Consider the following 16,284-nt stretch of genomic DNA (forward strand, 5'->3'; position numbering starts at 1 on the left):
TAAGCATTTATCCAAGAAATGAAAACAAAGGTCCACAGCACGACTTGTACATCAGTGGTCATAAAATTTTATTCGTAATACCCCAAAACTGAAAACAACCATTTTTCCATCAACTGGTAAATGGATATACAATTTGTGGCACTGCACAGAATAGAATACTACTCAACAATAAAAAGGTACAATCTCAATACTAGGAAATTTTAAAAACAAAAGAGGCCCAACTCAAAAGAATATATATTGTACGATTCCATTTATATGAAATTCTAGAAAAGGTAAATCTAATCCACAGAAACAGAAAGCAGACTAATGGTTTCCTTGGAGCTGGGACTACCTGGGGGTAGGGCGCAGGGGTTGAATGCCAAGGGACACAGAAAGTTTTTGGAGTGACAGAAATATTCTATATCTTGACTGTGTTGCTGTTTATTACATAGGTACATAACTTTGTCAAACCTCATCCAAATTAAGATAGGTTTATTTTATTGTATGTAAATTAGAGCTCAATGAAGCTTCTTTTAAAACATCCAAAAGACTTTCTGTAAACTTAAGCTGGAGAAGAGAGAACGGAATGCCCTTAGTTAGCACAAGGAGGCGAGCGCAGGCCCTGAGAGGAATGCACTAGGACAGAGCGGCCAGCTACTAAGTGGCTTCAGATTTTCTGGCACTCCAGGCCTACACCACACAGAGCACAACAATCAATCTTCCCTTTTGTAAGATGCAGCCCTCAGAGAACCTTTGTTTCTTGCAACTGAAGGAAACTAACAAAATAACTGGCTACTTAAAGTTTCTGAACTTCTGTTTTGGTTCCTTCAGTAGCATCTGGAACATAGTAGAAGTGCTGACTGCATGAATGATGCATTGGGTAACACTGTTATCATATGCTTTATCAATCTGAATTAATTTTTTACATTGAAAAATCAGTTCCATGTTTTGAGAATTAAAAGTGATTTTATTTTTAACTATTTTTTAAAACAATGAAGGTAAATAAGGCCCTTTCACAACAAATGTGATAACACACTGTAAAAAAAAAAAAATGAATTAGTATGGCCACACAAATGTAAGAGTACCAGATGAGATAAGCCATTTATTTGAAAAGGATTTAACAATTTAGTGTCAGAAGAAACCTACTTTGCTAATGGATACATAAATTCTTTTTGTCTGATTTTTTGATAGAACACAGCGAAAATGACTTAGAGAAAATTATGTGCCAGATATAGCTAAAATGTGAATGAAGCTAGAGGCAGCAGAGACCACACACCATGAAATGTAAACAGAGATGCCAGACGGGAAGAGAAGAACCAGGAGAGCAGTCTTTACATAGAGAGGTAAATCTAACTGAGACTGAAAGAGGAAATCTGATAGGTTTGAAAGAAAAAAAAACATACAGTAATCAATTATTCCTTAACTTGTATAAGAGTTCTACAGAATAAATAAATTTAATTTCTCAGAGCTTATTTTTGAACCATTCTCATACTTATGGAATCTTGCTTTCAATAATTGGTGATTTATGTCAGGACAAATCATTTCCATCCAAAAGAAAAAAAAATTTTTTTCTCAAATAACTGGATTAGATCTACTGACACTAATTAAAATAGAGACTATATCATCTCTCAGCAGTATCTTACATTCTTAGACAAATAACAATTATGTTTGGCATGGTAAAATGAGCTTAATGGAGTTAGAAGATAAGAGAAGCTTTTAGAGGAGAGAGCATACTATTCTGTACATGTAAAACTGTTTTGTTTTATAGCTATAAACTACACAAAGTATCACACAGACCTTGCAAATAGTCACACAGACTTATTCTGATTTGGGCACTGATTCACAAAGAACTTTCTTATTGTATTATGGAATGAAGCAAACTTAAAAATAATGATTTACTTCTGAAATAAAGAACAAATACATTTATGGTTATAACACACATATGTCCAGCCAATTTTCTTCTTACAATACCTGGATGACAGAAGCTACATCATCTTCAACTTACTGAAATTATTGACCAGGTACTCTTACTAATGCCACTGAACATTAAATTCAATAATAGTTAAGGACAATTAGAATTAAAAATTTAAAACTCTGTCTTATAATCTAAACATCTGACTAAACTCATAAAATTGGATCAAATAATAAAAGCAATATCATTCTAAATATGTGAAAATTACAATAGAAAACAGATAAAAAGGTATTTTCAAAATTTCTAATTTGTGATCCAATAAAAGAATGTATTAAAACTGGAAGATAACAGATTTATTCATTCATTCCAATAACAAATGCTTACTGATCTTATAATAGAGAAAAAGTCATAAAAAAATAATTCTTACCCTTAACTGTCTTAAAATTAAAAGGAAGTAAAGACATACGCATAATCCAAAATAGCAACGAAACATATACAAAATACAAAGAGATATAAATTGAACCAGGATTCAGAGAAGGAAAGAGTTTCTATTTCTAGGATGTGATCAGTGAATGATTCATGTAGGAAATACTTTGAGTTGGATAATAAGGGAAAGGTACGGTGGAGGATATAATGAGATTCCATGCTAATGAAGTATAATATAAAAAAATAAGGAAGTGAGAAACAGAATGGAAATGTTCTCAAAGTTTCTCATGAATACATACCCCCGGGGAGTGGGGAGCACAGTCTATTGCTTGAGATTTCTCTGAAATCTACTGTGTATCTTAAAAATAATGTAAAATTTATATTCTATCCCCATTAAATATCTATGCTTGCTTTAACATGAAAATTACATTTTTCCTCCCAAAAATTTTCAGTAAAACTAATACTCTAAGAAGATGGACCATGATTATCCTATGTGTGCTCCCAAAAGAATGCCAGTAAGAAGCAACAGCGTAAGATGAAGAGAACCACAGGTGGAAGAAGACATGGCTCAGAGAGCAGATTAGTAGATCTTTAACCAGTCAGGCTAGAATTGTTAAAACATTATTTAGAGGACAGCAGGGAATCATAAAAAATATATTTTGAATTGGGGAATGACATTCAACTTTTTCACCAACATCAGTCTGGCAAAGGCACAGAGGATGGATCATTCACTCAACAAATATTTTTGGGCATCTACTATGTGTCAGGCACTAACCCAGCTGCTGGAGAACTGAATAAAAGACAAAAGTCTCTGGTCTTATAGAGCTTACATCCAGTATGGGGAAATGAACAGTAAATAAGTTGAAAGATGTAATGAGACCAGACAGGAAGAGACTGCAAACAGGAGAGTGGTGACAATAGAGGAAAGGTGATGTCAGGGGAAGTCACAAACAACAGAATAACTCTGATTATGCCTAGGTGACTGAGATGACAGTAGTACTGATAACAGAAATCAAAGGAGAATGGGCAAAAATGGGTTGTTATAGATTTGCAGGCTCAGAGGTGCCTGCCAACCTAAGAGATGGAAGTCCAAGACCCCAGGAAGTCAGACCGAGATCCAGACTCCGTGACTACCTGCAGCAAGATACAAGGAAGCCACGTGAGGGAAAAGGGAGAGAAGCAGAGAACAAAGGGTAGAAGACTGAGACTTGATAAATGTCCGTGAAGGCAGGGGGAAAAAAAAATCAGGTCAAAGAATGAATCTAAGAGAAAATAACAAAAACCTAGGTTATGAGGAGTAGATGAAAAGAAGACTTTGCAAAAGAGCTGTCAGTATGTGGGTGCAGATTTTTTTTCCTCCTTACCTGTTCATTCTTTTTCTGAACCCATTCCTTGTGCTTTTCTTCAGCAATTACCTTTCTTTTTTCACGTTCTTCCATTTCTTTTCTTTTTTCTAGCTGTTGATTTAATTCCTATGGATTTTTATTCAAACAAAGGCAGCATTTAATAGAAGTACTCAAATCACATATTAAAAACAAGGCTGACATTAACCAAATTAAACAAGAATATAATTTCCTTTATAGAAAATACACCATTAGTGACAATAACTTACTTACTTAAGTAACTAGTCCATGATGAAAAGAAAGCATTGGTAAAAACTATAAGTCATTTTTTAGAAATGCAAATAATTGCTTGGCAGCAAAACACTAGTTTCTTAGACTAAACTTCAGCTAAATTACCCTCATTGAAATCAACTTTCCCACACATAAATTTTGGCATCACTGTATGCTATTGGCAGAAGCTCAAGAGAATTGCAACTTTTTTTAGTTATAAAAAGCTTCTAGATTCTTAATGCAGATAAAGGATAGGAGTTAAATAATCCCTAAATTAAAATTTTGATTTACAGTTAACCAAAGAAGAAATGTAAAGAAACGATTCAATTTTCTTAAAGGAAAAAAAAAATCCTGATTTTTCTTCACTGATTTTATAGCTGCTGGAGTGTAAAACAAAACCACATTCATATCCCAGATTATTTAACTGCCTTGCTGTCACTCGAATCTACACGTTTGGGCATTTCCTCAAGAGAAAGAATGTAGAAGGTATGGCCAAATAAAACTTCGAACTGAATGCCACCACTCTGTCACTCATCAGTTAAATTACTGCATTAGTTGAGAATGCTGTTCAAACTAGACTCCTAGGACTCTACTGCCATAATTACTGGTTATTTTTCTACTCTCTCCTTAGATACTAATAATCAGATACTTTTATATATCTTTCACTGGACCTCACTCCTCCTCCCCATCCCTCCCTTTCCCGAAGACCTACCTACTTGAGCGTGGGTACTAGTGGAAAAGCCAATTTTTCAACTCTCAGATAATTCCAGTGTTAAGTGAAATGAAGATAAAACTTGACACCAAGAACATATCTTTTGGACTTTAGAACAACTGGTCACAGGATGACCTCTCATGTCTTCCATGACCTCTCATCCTAAAATTCTGCTGCACAGAAAACAGCTGCCCTCACTCATTCAGAAAGTCTTCCAACTTTTAAACACTATACACCCCTCAACCCCTCACAAAGTAAAATATCCATCTGGTTTTTAAAGGGATTTATTCATGACCTCTGCAGAGGCTATGCCTTGATTATTCACTTAATGCTTTTTTGATGCAGTGTCTACTGCAAAGATAGCAAGAACTAGATACAGATGAAAATCCAGACGTCTCCAATCTAATGTGATTCTACATACACAAAAGAATTAAAGCACTGCATTGCGAAGAGTTGTGTATAACAGTTCCAAAAAGGGAAGGGAAGGGAAGATGAGATGAGAAACAGTGTGGACCAGGGCAGTCAGAAATGAGTACCACAGAGAGACAGTGAGGAGATTGCTTGACTAGATGAGGGAGTGGAGGGGGACAACTAGAAAATTAGAGTGTAGTACTAATTAGATGGGAAAAGGTCTTTGGAGACAGGCAGAGTAAATTGAACACTATGAAGCAGGAATACATGGCAAAGGCAATGATTCTGAACCTTTAAAGGCTGCAGACTGCATTTGAAGGAAGGAGAACGTCTCTGAGGGAGCTGACTAGGAGGTTTCCACAGTGCAGGAGTTGTGAGGGGAAGAAGGTCTGAGGAGGAGTGTGTGTATGACAGGCTAGATACAGATCTGACAACCACATATCCAAAATTTTCTAAAACAGTCTTATTTTATTTTCAAGGGAAGTAATTAAACATACAACTAAAAATATGATTGATTATATTTATGTACCCTTTTAAGATTCGTCACATAATTAAATTCAAAAATCAGGGAAAAAAAGGAGACTGTGTTCACAAATTTTAGTTCATGTAAGAATTAAAGGTGAAGAGTCAAAAGTACCTAGAAAATGCAAACCTGACCCAAACTATGCTCTACTCTCAGGATGTCTGGTCAAGTAATTTGCTACCCCAGAATACACAACCCCCACCCCCAAACACACACACAAGGCAGCCCCTCTCAGAATTCCCAGCCTGAATGCCTCCACCTGTTTACCACCAGGGTACACCTCTTCTGAACAGAGCCAGTGTCTTCTCCCACAAGGCCCCTAGGATGTCTTCTGGGAGACCCCTGAGTTTCAACAGGATTATTGCTATTTTCCCAAACAGTGAATACTTGATTATGGGAAACCAAAATCCAAAGAGGATCCTAAACATACATTTTTATTTCAATAACTTTTGCTGACTTTCAAAGAACTTTTTACCACTGAGGGTAACAATCAGGAAAAGTGACAGTTTTGAGTTTCACCAACTCTAAACCCTGCCCTATTTCTTTGTTAAGGGCTGAAATGGCCACAGGCAGGATGGGGGAAAAAAAGAAAAAAGCACCTGGATTATTCACAACCTACATCATTTTTTATAATTTAGAACAGATTGTATTAAAATGTTGCAGTAATGTTAAAAATTAGAATTAACCAAAGATTATAGAGAATTTACAGCAGTCTGCTAGAGAATTTTTTTAAATAATAGAAATTTAAATATAAAATGTATATGATCTACAAAACCAATATGCTAGTTTTTATAATATTAATGTTCAACATTTACTATATCATTCAACATTAGTTACAGATGTAAAAAATTTTGTAAGCAGGTAATTTTGATGGATTAAAATAATTAAAAAAAAATTTTTTTTTAATTTTCTAAAACAGGGGCACCTGGGTGGCTCATTCGTTAAGCGTCTGCCTTCAGCTCAGGTCATGATCTCAGGGTCCTGGGATCGAGCCCCGCATCGGGCTCCCTGCTTGGCAGGAAGCCTGCTTCTCCCTCTCCCACTCCCCCCTTGCTAGTGTTCCCTCTCTCACTGTCTCTCTCTGTCAAAAAATAAAATCTTTAAAAAATAAAAATAAAAATAAAGAATGAAGGGGGGAAATTGGAGGGGGAGATGAACCATGACAGACTATGGAATCTGAGAAACAAACTGAGGGCTCTAGAGGGGAGGGGGTGGGGGGATGGGTTAGCCTGGTGATGGGTATTAAAGAGGGCATGTACTGCATGGAGCACTCACTGGGTGTTATACGCAAACAATGAATCATGGAACACTACATCAAAAACTAATGATGTAATGTATGGTGATTAACATAACAAGAAAAAAATAACATGAAAATTGAAAAAAAATAAAAAATAAATTTTTTAAAATACTTTTTTAACTAAATCTTAGAGATGTCTGAAACAAATGTCTAAATGTCTGTTGCTGAAATAAAATTTATGAGAAGAGATGATCTTTTTAAGGACCCAATTATCCTTTACATTTTCTTTTAAGTTTTCAAGGAAGAAAATAAGACCACAGGGGTAAGTTCAAAATTAAATACTAAGTCTGACCCATTTATTTCTACAATACATCTTGATATTATGGAAAAAACATTTATTACATTGGAAGCTGAAAGAACCAGGACCCAGTCCCAGCTTTGCCATGAAATGAAATGTTGGCAAAGTTACTTTCTGGCCCTCAATAGGAATCTGAGATGAATTGTTCTTTATGGTTAATAATCTATGCTTTTAATGATATGATTTATAAACAAATTAGAGAATGCAGTAAATTAGGACAGAAGAATAAGAAAAGCATCACTTAGAAAATAAAATAAGGAAAAGGCATGAAAAAAATGTGAATACCACAACAGCACAAAATAAACTTATAAAGTGAGTAGTTGGCCTATATGTTATGACATCCCTGGCATGACTGATATGCTAAGATTTATGCTAAAATATTTTAATTGCTTTAGAATTAAGTAATGATGTAGCCATAAGAAATTTCACACTACTAAATACGTGAAGAGATTTTCATCTTTCAACTAACTATACTCTGCTATATGCTTAATCATTGTGGTAGGGACTTTATAGTCATTATTTTAATCTGTTCTCAAAATATATCTTTAGTAGTTATTATTTCCATCTGCTTTAACACGTAACAATGAACTTTCATTGAATGTTTCCTATATACTAGGCTGTATCCTTATGTTCACTTAGCCCTCATTAACAACACTATGAAGTGAATATTATTCTTCCCCCTTTCATTGATAAAGAAATTGAGGCACAGCGAGGTTAAGGATATGCCCAAGATCCAAGTTTTGAATCCAGGAAGTACAGCTCAAGAATTTCTGCTTTTAGCCCTCTAGGATTGCGTCTCTAACATTTGGTTTATAAAGAGACTGGGGGCTCAGAGAAGTTGGGTAACTTTCCCAAGGTCACAGAATGGCAAGGCTAAAATTTCAGCCTTGTTCTGTGTGACTCCAAAGCCCAGGCTCCCTTACAAATTTTTTTGTAATTTAATTAACTTCTTTTATTGTATGCTGACTCTAAAAATGACGTGAAGTGGTCCTCCTTTCCTTAACATAACAAGTGAATTCTAGGGCACCTGGGTGGCTCAGTTGGTTAAGCGACTGCCTTCGGCTCAGGTCATGATCCTGGAGTCCCAGGATCGAATCCCACATCGGGCTACCTGCTCAGCAGGGAGTCTGCTTCTCCCTCTGACCCTCTTCCCTCTCGTGCTGTCTATCTCTCATTCTCTCTCTCTCAAATAAATAAATAAAATCTTAAAAAAAAAAAGTGAATTCTAGTGAGGTTAGAGCTAAAGTTAAATACCATAAACTGAACTCCACTTTACCAATGGCTCACTAGATCAGTGTTTTCCAAACTTTTGAGTCCAAAACCAATTTAGTGGGTTATGAGTGGCCTTTAAAAACAAAACAAAACCAAACAAAAAAAAACAAAAAGAAAGAGAGAATAGCATACCAGGTTTTGCACAAAATTAAGATAGCATTTCAGATATGTACATGTATGGATTTGTGTGTGACATGAAGCAAAGTAGATTTCTCACCATGAACAAAATATTTTGAAAGCCACTGCACTAAATAATGGAATTAGTAATGTTAAAACTTGAGGCTGAGATAAGAGTCTGGGGTCTCAATAATACACACTCATTCTGAAAATAAATGAAAAACCTTTAAGAAGGCTATGAATAGCAATGATGTCAGTAACAACACTAATAAAATACCACCAGTCACATTTTGTCTCATTTAAACCTCACAAAAGTCCTGTGACATAGTTATTATTTTTATTCTTACTGTACAGACAGGAAATTGAAGCAAAAAAGTTTAAACAAGCCCGCCTGGCATCAAATCTTAAGGTCTTTCTCAAGCCCTCTGCCCTTGTAAGAGGAAACAAGTAGTACTGTGTACTTTTCCAGGAATAAATTTATTTTTTAGAATACAAATATCATGCAATAGGGAAACAGAATGCACTGGTTCCTAAAGTCATTTGAATCATGCCAAGCCTCCTGAATATGTGACTGCCTGTCTGGTTCAAAATCCATCACAGAAATAATTAGTTTCAAAACTGATATGGAAAATCTATTCCAAGGAAGATCATGGAAGGCAATGCTTTAGATCCAAGGATTTTTATGGCAACATAGTTATAATAGATTAAACTTAAATATATGACAACAGTGAACCAATTAACTATATTCTAATATATATCCAATACTTATTTTAAAGATTTTATTTATTTATTTGAGAGAGCACGCATGCACATGTGCACATGAGGGGAGGGGCAGGCAGAGAGGGAGAGAGAATCTTAAGCAGACTCCACTCCCAGCGCACAGCACATGGGACTTGATCTCACAACCCTGAGATTCTGATCTGAGCCAAAATCAAGAGTAGGACACTTAACCGATCAAGCCACCCAGGCACCCTATGTCTAATACATTTAAAATATATTTTAATAATCTTAGCCAGCCATTTAGAAATGATGTTGTAAAAATATTTAATGATACAGAAATATATTAACAGTGTAACAGGCAGAAAAAAGGTTACAAAAAAGTTTGATCCTGTTTCTTTAGAAACAAGACATACCCTTCCCCATTCAAATCTAATTGGTTTCTGTGATCAGATAGGGAGAGTTCAGATAGTGAGTCTGGATACTACGGGATGCCAAATCATCCAAATCACTTTAGTTGCTAGTTTCTCAACAGCAAATAGTAAGAGTTAAAAAAATGAAGGATTCATGTGAAAATGTATCTCACACTACTTTCTGAGTTTGGAGAGTGAGAGTTTAGAGACAATCACAAACACAGAGATGTCCATCAGCGAGGCAGGGGAGCACAGAGAACTGAAAAACCCCAAAAGCCCAGCAAATTCCCATCTCCCCACACGCACTCACTCTAGGGCACATGCTCTGAGTAATATGGGGGTAGATTCTGGTCTCTATTTCAATTTTGGTTTCTCTTTCTTAAAAATTTTACCAAGTAAATGCAGTTCCATTTACTTTAGTTAAATGTATATACAGTGAAGCTCCATTGTATGTGTCTTCATTTACACATTTCTAGATTATTTTTTTTAATATACACACAAGAAAATCTGGAAGGCTATATGCAATAATATTAACCATGGTTACCTTCAGGTGGTGAAATTAGAAATTCTAATGTTCTTAATTATGCTTAGCTGTATTTTCCAAATGTTCTTACAGTGAACATGTATTATTTTTACAATAAGAGTTATTAAAATGGATATAGCAAACATACAAATGGAAAATTTTGTTTTGAGGGATAACAACATAAACATTTTAATTTTGACAGCAGCTCTAATTTGTGAACTCACAGATTAAGCAAAGAGGATACTGTCTAGTTTTACCTCCAGAGCTTTCTGTTGCAAACGGTCACGTTCTTCTTTTTCTTTGCCAACAAACCACACTTCCCATGGTGTCAGGCGGCTTTCTGGTAGGTGCACCTGTTTCTGTTCTTCTTGGTTATCTTCTGATTCAGCCACACTATTCCAAAAGAGAGAACACGTAGCATTTGTACTCAAAACTCTTTGGCTTCACATTCAAAATCACTTAACTATACAGCAAAAGCAGAATTTAATAATATATTTACAATACTGTGATTTTTATAAATGCATAAATATGAATTAATTATATATAAATATACACTTGAAAATCATGAACAGAAAGTCCAATATTTGAATTGGTTTACCTATCAAACTGCCTTGGAATTCCTTCATCTTCTAAAATCACACTATTTAAAAACCCATTGGGATAACTCACACGCAGTCTATTTGCCTCAATGACAACAATTTTTTATTCTTAAAAATCTCTTCTCTGGACAATTAACTACAAGACATGATCCTAATCATATCCTAGAGCAGACTTTTCCCTTTTCATCCCTTAAATAGTTCAGGGGAAAAAAAGAACATGTATATATATGCAGAGAGAAAGATAACGCAAATGTGTTAACAATTAAGGATTCTGGGTGAAAGGTGAACAGAAATTCTTTTTTTCCTTAAGATTTTTTTTTTTTTAAGATTTTATTTATTTATTTGACAGAGAGAGAAACACAGCGAGAGAGGGAACACAAACAGGGGCAGAGGGAGAGGGAGAAGCAGGCTCCCTGCTGAGCAGGGAGCCCAACGCGGGGCTCGATCCCAGGACACTGGGATCATGACCTGAGCCAAAGGCAGATGCTTAATGACTGAACCACCCAGGCGCCCCAAGATTTTATTTTTAAGTAATCTCTACATCCAACATGGGGCTTGAACTTACAGCCCCGAGATTAAGAATTCCATGCTCATGTCCACAACAGCCAAACTGTGGAAAGAGCCAAGATGTCCATCGACAGATGAATGGATAAAGAAGAGGTGGTATATATACACAATGGAATATTATGCAGCCATCAAAAGGAATGAGATCTTGCCATTTGCAATGACGTGGATGGAACCGGAGGGTGTTATGCTGAGTGAAATAAGTCAATCAGAGAAAGACACGTATCATATGACCTCACTGATATGAGGAATTCTTAATCTCAGGAAACAAACCGAGGGTTGCTGGAGTGGTGGGGGGTGGGAGGGATTGGGTGGCTGGGTGATAGACATTGGGGAGGTATGTGCTATGGTGAGCACTGTGAATTGTACAAGACTGATGAATCACAGATCTGTACCTCTGAAACAAATAATGCAATATATGTTAAGAAAAAAAGAAAAAAGAAGAAGATAGTTGGGGGGAAGAATGAAGAGGGGGAAATCGGAGGGGGAGACAAACCATGAGAGACGATGGACTCTGAAAAACAAACTGAGGGTTCTAGAGGGGAGGGGGGTGGGGGGATGGGTTAGCCTGGTGATGGGTATTAAAGAGGGCACATTCTGCCTGGAGAGCTGGGTGTTGTGCACAAGCATTGAATCATGGAACACTGCATCAAAAACTAATGATGTAATGTATGGTGATTAACATAACAATAAAAATTATTTAAAAAAAAAGAATTCCATGCTCTACTGACTGCGCCAACCAGGTGCCCCAGAAATTCTCAATTTTTCTGTAAGTTTGAAATTGTCTTGAAATAAAGTTACAAAAAATATATATGGCTCTTGTATTCTTTAATGTTTTAGTTCTACTCCCTTTTATCAATTCTTCAGATGGTGTCTACGACTCTCCATTTTGGTTACCGCATCTCCCATATGCACCTCTGTCAGTCTGACTCGTCTAGGTACATGGAAAAGTAACTACTCAAGCTCAAGTGAAGTGGGGTGGGGAAATACTGGGCCTCAGCCAGATACACAAGCCTCATAAAACTTAGCAAAAGAAGAACCATTAGGACCCAAGTAAAGAAAGGTTGTTCAGGACCCAAGGCAGCTCTAAAGACTAGGTGTTAACTGTTTATCTTTGGGTGGTATCTGGGTGGCAGAACATAAGTAATTCTGTATTTTACACTTTCATATTTTCCAAATTTTCTGCAATGCACACATATGCACTACTTTTGTAAATGGACAGAAATTTTTATAATTCTCAATATAAAATAAAGAGTAAAAGATTTCCAGAAATAAATTTCAATATATTTCTAAAAAAATAAATAAATAAATAAATAAATAAAGACTAGGTGTTTATAGACTCAGCTCCTCTATCTCTTTAACATTCCTGCTTCAGGCCACCAAATGCCTCTTCCCACCACTCTGCACAACCTTTTCTACCTCATAGCTTCAGCTTACTCATTTTTTTCTGCTGCTTTCTTCATTCATCCATGCCCTCCTGCAATCTGTATTCTGGTGGGAAAGAGACACTGCTGATGTGTTGTTTATTTCTCATATGTATCTTTCCTTCTTCAGACTTTATCTGCTCCCACAGTCTCAACTATCACTAGGTGCTGATGATCAGTCATTCCAGGCTAGATCTTTCTCCTGAGCTCCAGACTTCTTTCCAACCATCTGATAGACAGCTCCACTTAGCTATCAACCAGCAACAACCAAGTCTAATCATCTTTTACCCTCTATCCACTACCCTCTCGACCAAGAAAAATTTTACTCCTCCTTTATAATCCTATGCCAGTGAAGAGTACCAAGAGTACTAAGAGTACTAGTTAGTCATGCCAGCAACCCAGACCTGTGACTCCTCCCATTCCCTCTGTCCAGATTTCCTCCCCCGACCACCCATACCCACATAATTACCTAGTGATGTCTATTCTACTTCTTTCCATTTTCTCAAGCCATTCTCCTCTTCTCCAACCTTACAACCACTGTCTGGACATAACTGGCCTTTCTCCCTGTTTCAAACCATTTTCCACAACTGTTGCCACATTCATCCTTCAAACGCATCCTTCTATCATGTCACTCCCTACCTCAAAGTTCTTCTGTAGCTCCTTTGCCCAAAAGATGAAATCCAAACTCCACAGCCTGACACCCATGAATTAGCTGCTGCCTGTCTTCCCAGATTCTTCTTATGCCAATGGCTGATCTGGACTATTTCGGTTTTGTTGAACTTAAGCAGACTGATGAATGTGCCACGCCCTTGTGCTCTGCAGCTTTGTCTAAAACTGAAATGCTTCCATCTCCCCATGTAGCCATGCAAGAGCTTAGACTTGGGAATAAAACATTTGGGGTGAATCTCTACCTGCTTCCTCCTGGCTAACTACATTTCTTAACCTATTCAAGCCTCCATTCTTACCTGTAAAATGGAAATAGCGGCAGAGGCTACCTCACAGGCACTACTGAACGAGACAATCTATACTAAAGCACACAGATTCTGTGCACTCAGTAAGCATTTGACACACGTCATTTAGTAGAAGGAGGAGTATGGCTAATTCCCATTCTCCCTTTAAGAGTCAGCTCAGGCATTAATCTTTATTGCCTCACAGTAAAACTCTGCAAAAAATCTGGACTAAGTACCTTGGGCTTTCTGTCACTTGTCCATCTCTGCCATACACTATGAATTCCTTACAAACAGAAAGCATGTGTTAACTCATTTTTTATTTCAAGAGTCTAGCTTAGGGCCTAGGATATAGTAACCTCCTAAGAAATGTTTGTTGAGGGGCACCTGGGTGGCTCAGTCGGTTAAGCGTCTGCCTTCAGCTAGGGTCATGATCCCAGGTCCTGCATCAGGCTCCCTGCTCAGCGGAGAGCCTGCTTCTCTCCCTCTGCTGTTCCCCCTGCTTGTGTGCTCACTCTTTCTGTCAAATAAATAAGTAAAATCTGAAAGAAAAGAAAAGAAAAGAAAAAAAAGAAAAAAAAGAAAAGGAAAGGAAAGAGAAAGAAAGAAAGAAAAAGAAAAAAGAAGAAAAGAAAGAGAAAAAGAGAAAGACAAAGAAGAAACGTTTGTTGGAAGAGCATGGTATTTTTTTTTTGTTTTTTATTTTTTTAAATGACATTTTAAGGGCACCTGGGTGGCTCAGTGATAAGTGTCTGCCTTCGGCTCAGGTCATTATCTCGGGGTCCTGGGATCAAGCCCTACATCAGGATCCCTGCTCAGTGGGGAGTCTATTTCTCCCTCCCTCTGCCCCACCCCCCGCTCATGCTCTAACAAATAAAATCTTTTAAAAAAATGACATTTTAAATATTAAATTCCTTGTCTTAACATTTTTAACAAACGATAACATATACCCTACTAAATGTATAGCATATACACTACAGCGTTACCCATAATCGAGGGTCTCGATAAGCAGCTTTTTATGACTAAGATATGTATTAACGCATGGTTTTCCTAATGGATAGAGTGATACAATAAGCAGGATAGAGCTGGATAAACAGAAGGCCCAAGGCATATCATAAAAGACTCCAGGAAAATACTTGTCATCGTCTTGTCTGAAGTCAACTATGAGCTTCATCTCAGTCCTGTCCAACACATTTGAAGGCCCATGCACCCTCTAAGCATGGATCTATGTACACCTAAAATAACTGGAGCTCATATCACCATGCACACCTGATACCTGAGTCTATCTCTGTGTCTCATGAACAATGGACAAAAGGCATAAAATCCCACACAGCTATGGGTTTACTCCCTGGTCCACGGAGAGAATGCTCACTGCCTGGGACTGGGACTATATACAGCTCAGGCCACCTGCTCTCCTCCCCGCATCACCCCCAAACTGTCCAGGGCACCAACTAAAGGTTAGAGGTATGGAGGGTGACCGATGAAATTCTGTAAACATTTATCTTTCCTGAAAGGAAATGCTAGGTTTTCTGAAGCATTTGAAGACAACCGCCGTATCTATCTGTTCTCTAGGAGTGGGAATTAAGCATTCATCCAGCACACATTTACTGAACACCTAATATGCACCTGACACTTGCCATACACAGGCCCGTCAACTCCTGCATTCTTTCCGGGCCACATCCTATCCCTTCGATTCACAGGGAACGACCTGTGATCAGGTCGTGATAAGGAAGCAGCCTTAACCCTGGGATGCCACCAGCTCATTTGGGCTTTGGCTAAAGTGAGACAAAAAACATGTCTGGCTCTTCTCCTCAGCTCTATTTGGTTAGGGCTTTGGCTCTTGGAAGCTAATGCAAGGTCTCAGTAGCCGAGCTGTGGTTTTGACAGCCATCATTCTATAGATGGCTAAACTGTATCTACATTGCTCAGTCCTGTTGATTAGACCCAAAGGTATTTTCCAAAGCCTTAAAATTATTTTAAAAATCTTTGGGACCAACTCGATCCTGAAGAATGCCTACAAAGACCCACATGAAAATGGACTCCTGAAATTCTATCATCAAGTTCTACTATCAGGTTCATCAGAGGCCTGCAGTTGCTACAACCAGTCTGGACAAGTGGCTTGCTTGGTTACTCTTACTGATCTCCATTCCCATCAATGTACTTACTTTTACTTTTCATTCTTAAGAGACTCACTGCTATAACTGTGTATGCGTCATTTCATATGGTTCCATATTCCATTCATTCACTCTGGGTATGAATGCTTTACACCAAAGGGGCCTCTGTTGCTGCTTACACATGAAGCATAGGTTCTCTGGTCTGTGTTTCTGAGATCTCCTGTACGGTGCTGTACACAGCCTGACAATCAGAAACTTGTAAATGCTTTCTGAAGATGACGTATGAGTCTGTTCCAGAAGGGGCCTACGTTACTAAGTCTGTCTCAGTAAGTTATTCCCACAGGGATAGGCCCTTTGTTCTTATATACCCAATAATAGCCATGTAGCATAAGGAAGAGAGAACATGATCCGTATGCCTCGATA

At 37.4% G+C, this 16,284-nt stretch overlaps 1 protein-coding gene across 10 annotated transcripts in view; it reads right to left on the minus strand.

The window, feature by feature from the left end:
- CCDC34 (coiled-coil domain containing 34) overlaps positions 1–16,284 on the minus strand; it is a 111,154-nt gene that overhangs the window by 93,583 nt on the left and 1,287 nt on the right. For 9 of the 10 annotated variants that reach the window (XR_003517303.2, XR_003517305.2, XR_003517304.2 and 6 more), the window contains exons 2-3: positions 10,471–10,606; positions 3,682–3,789 (exon numbers count right to left, since the gene is read on the minus strand). Coding sequence is in view for 4 of the 10 variants with exons in the window: in XM_027578428.2 (XP_027434229.2) it covers positions 3,682–3,789; positions 10,471–10,606 (244 nt within the window). In the remaining 6 variants the exon portion in view is untranslated. The remainder of the gene's footprint in view (positions 1–3,681; positions 3,790–10,470; positions 10,607–16,284) is intronic. The other variant, XM_027578427.2, reaches the window with a different exon arrangement.

The sequence above is a fragment of the Zalophus californianus genome, chromosome 11 (assembly GCF_009762305.2).
Source record: "Zalophus californianus isolate mZalCal1 chromosome 11, mZalCal1.pri.v2, whole genome shotgun sequence".
Classification (NCBI taxonomy): domain Eukaryota; kingdom Metazoa; phylum Chordata; class Mammalia; order Carnivora; family Otariidae; genus Zalophus; species Zalophus californianus.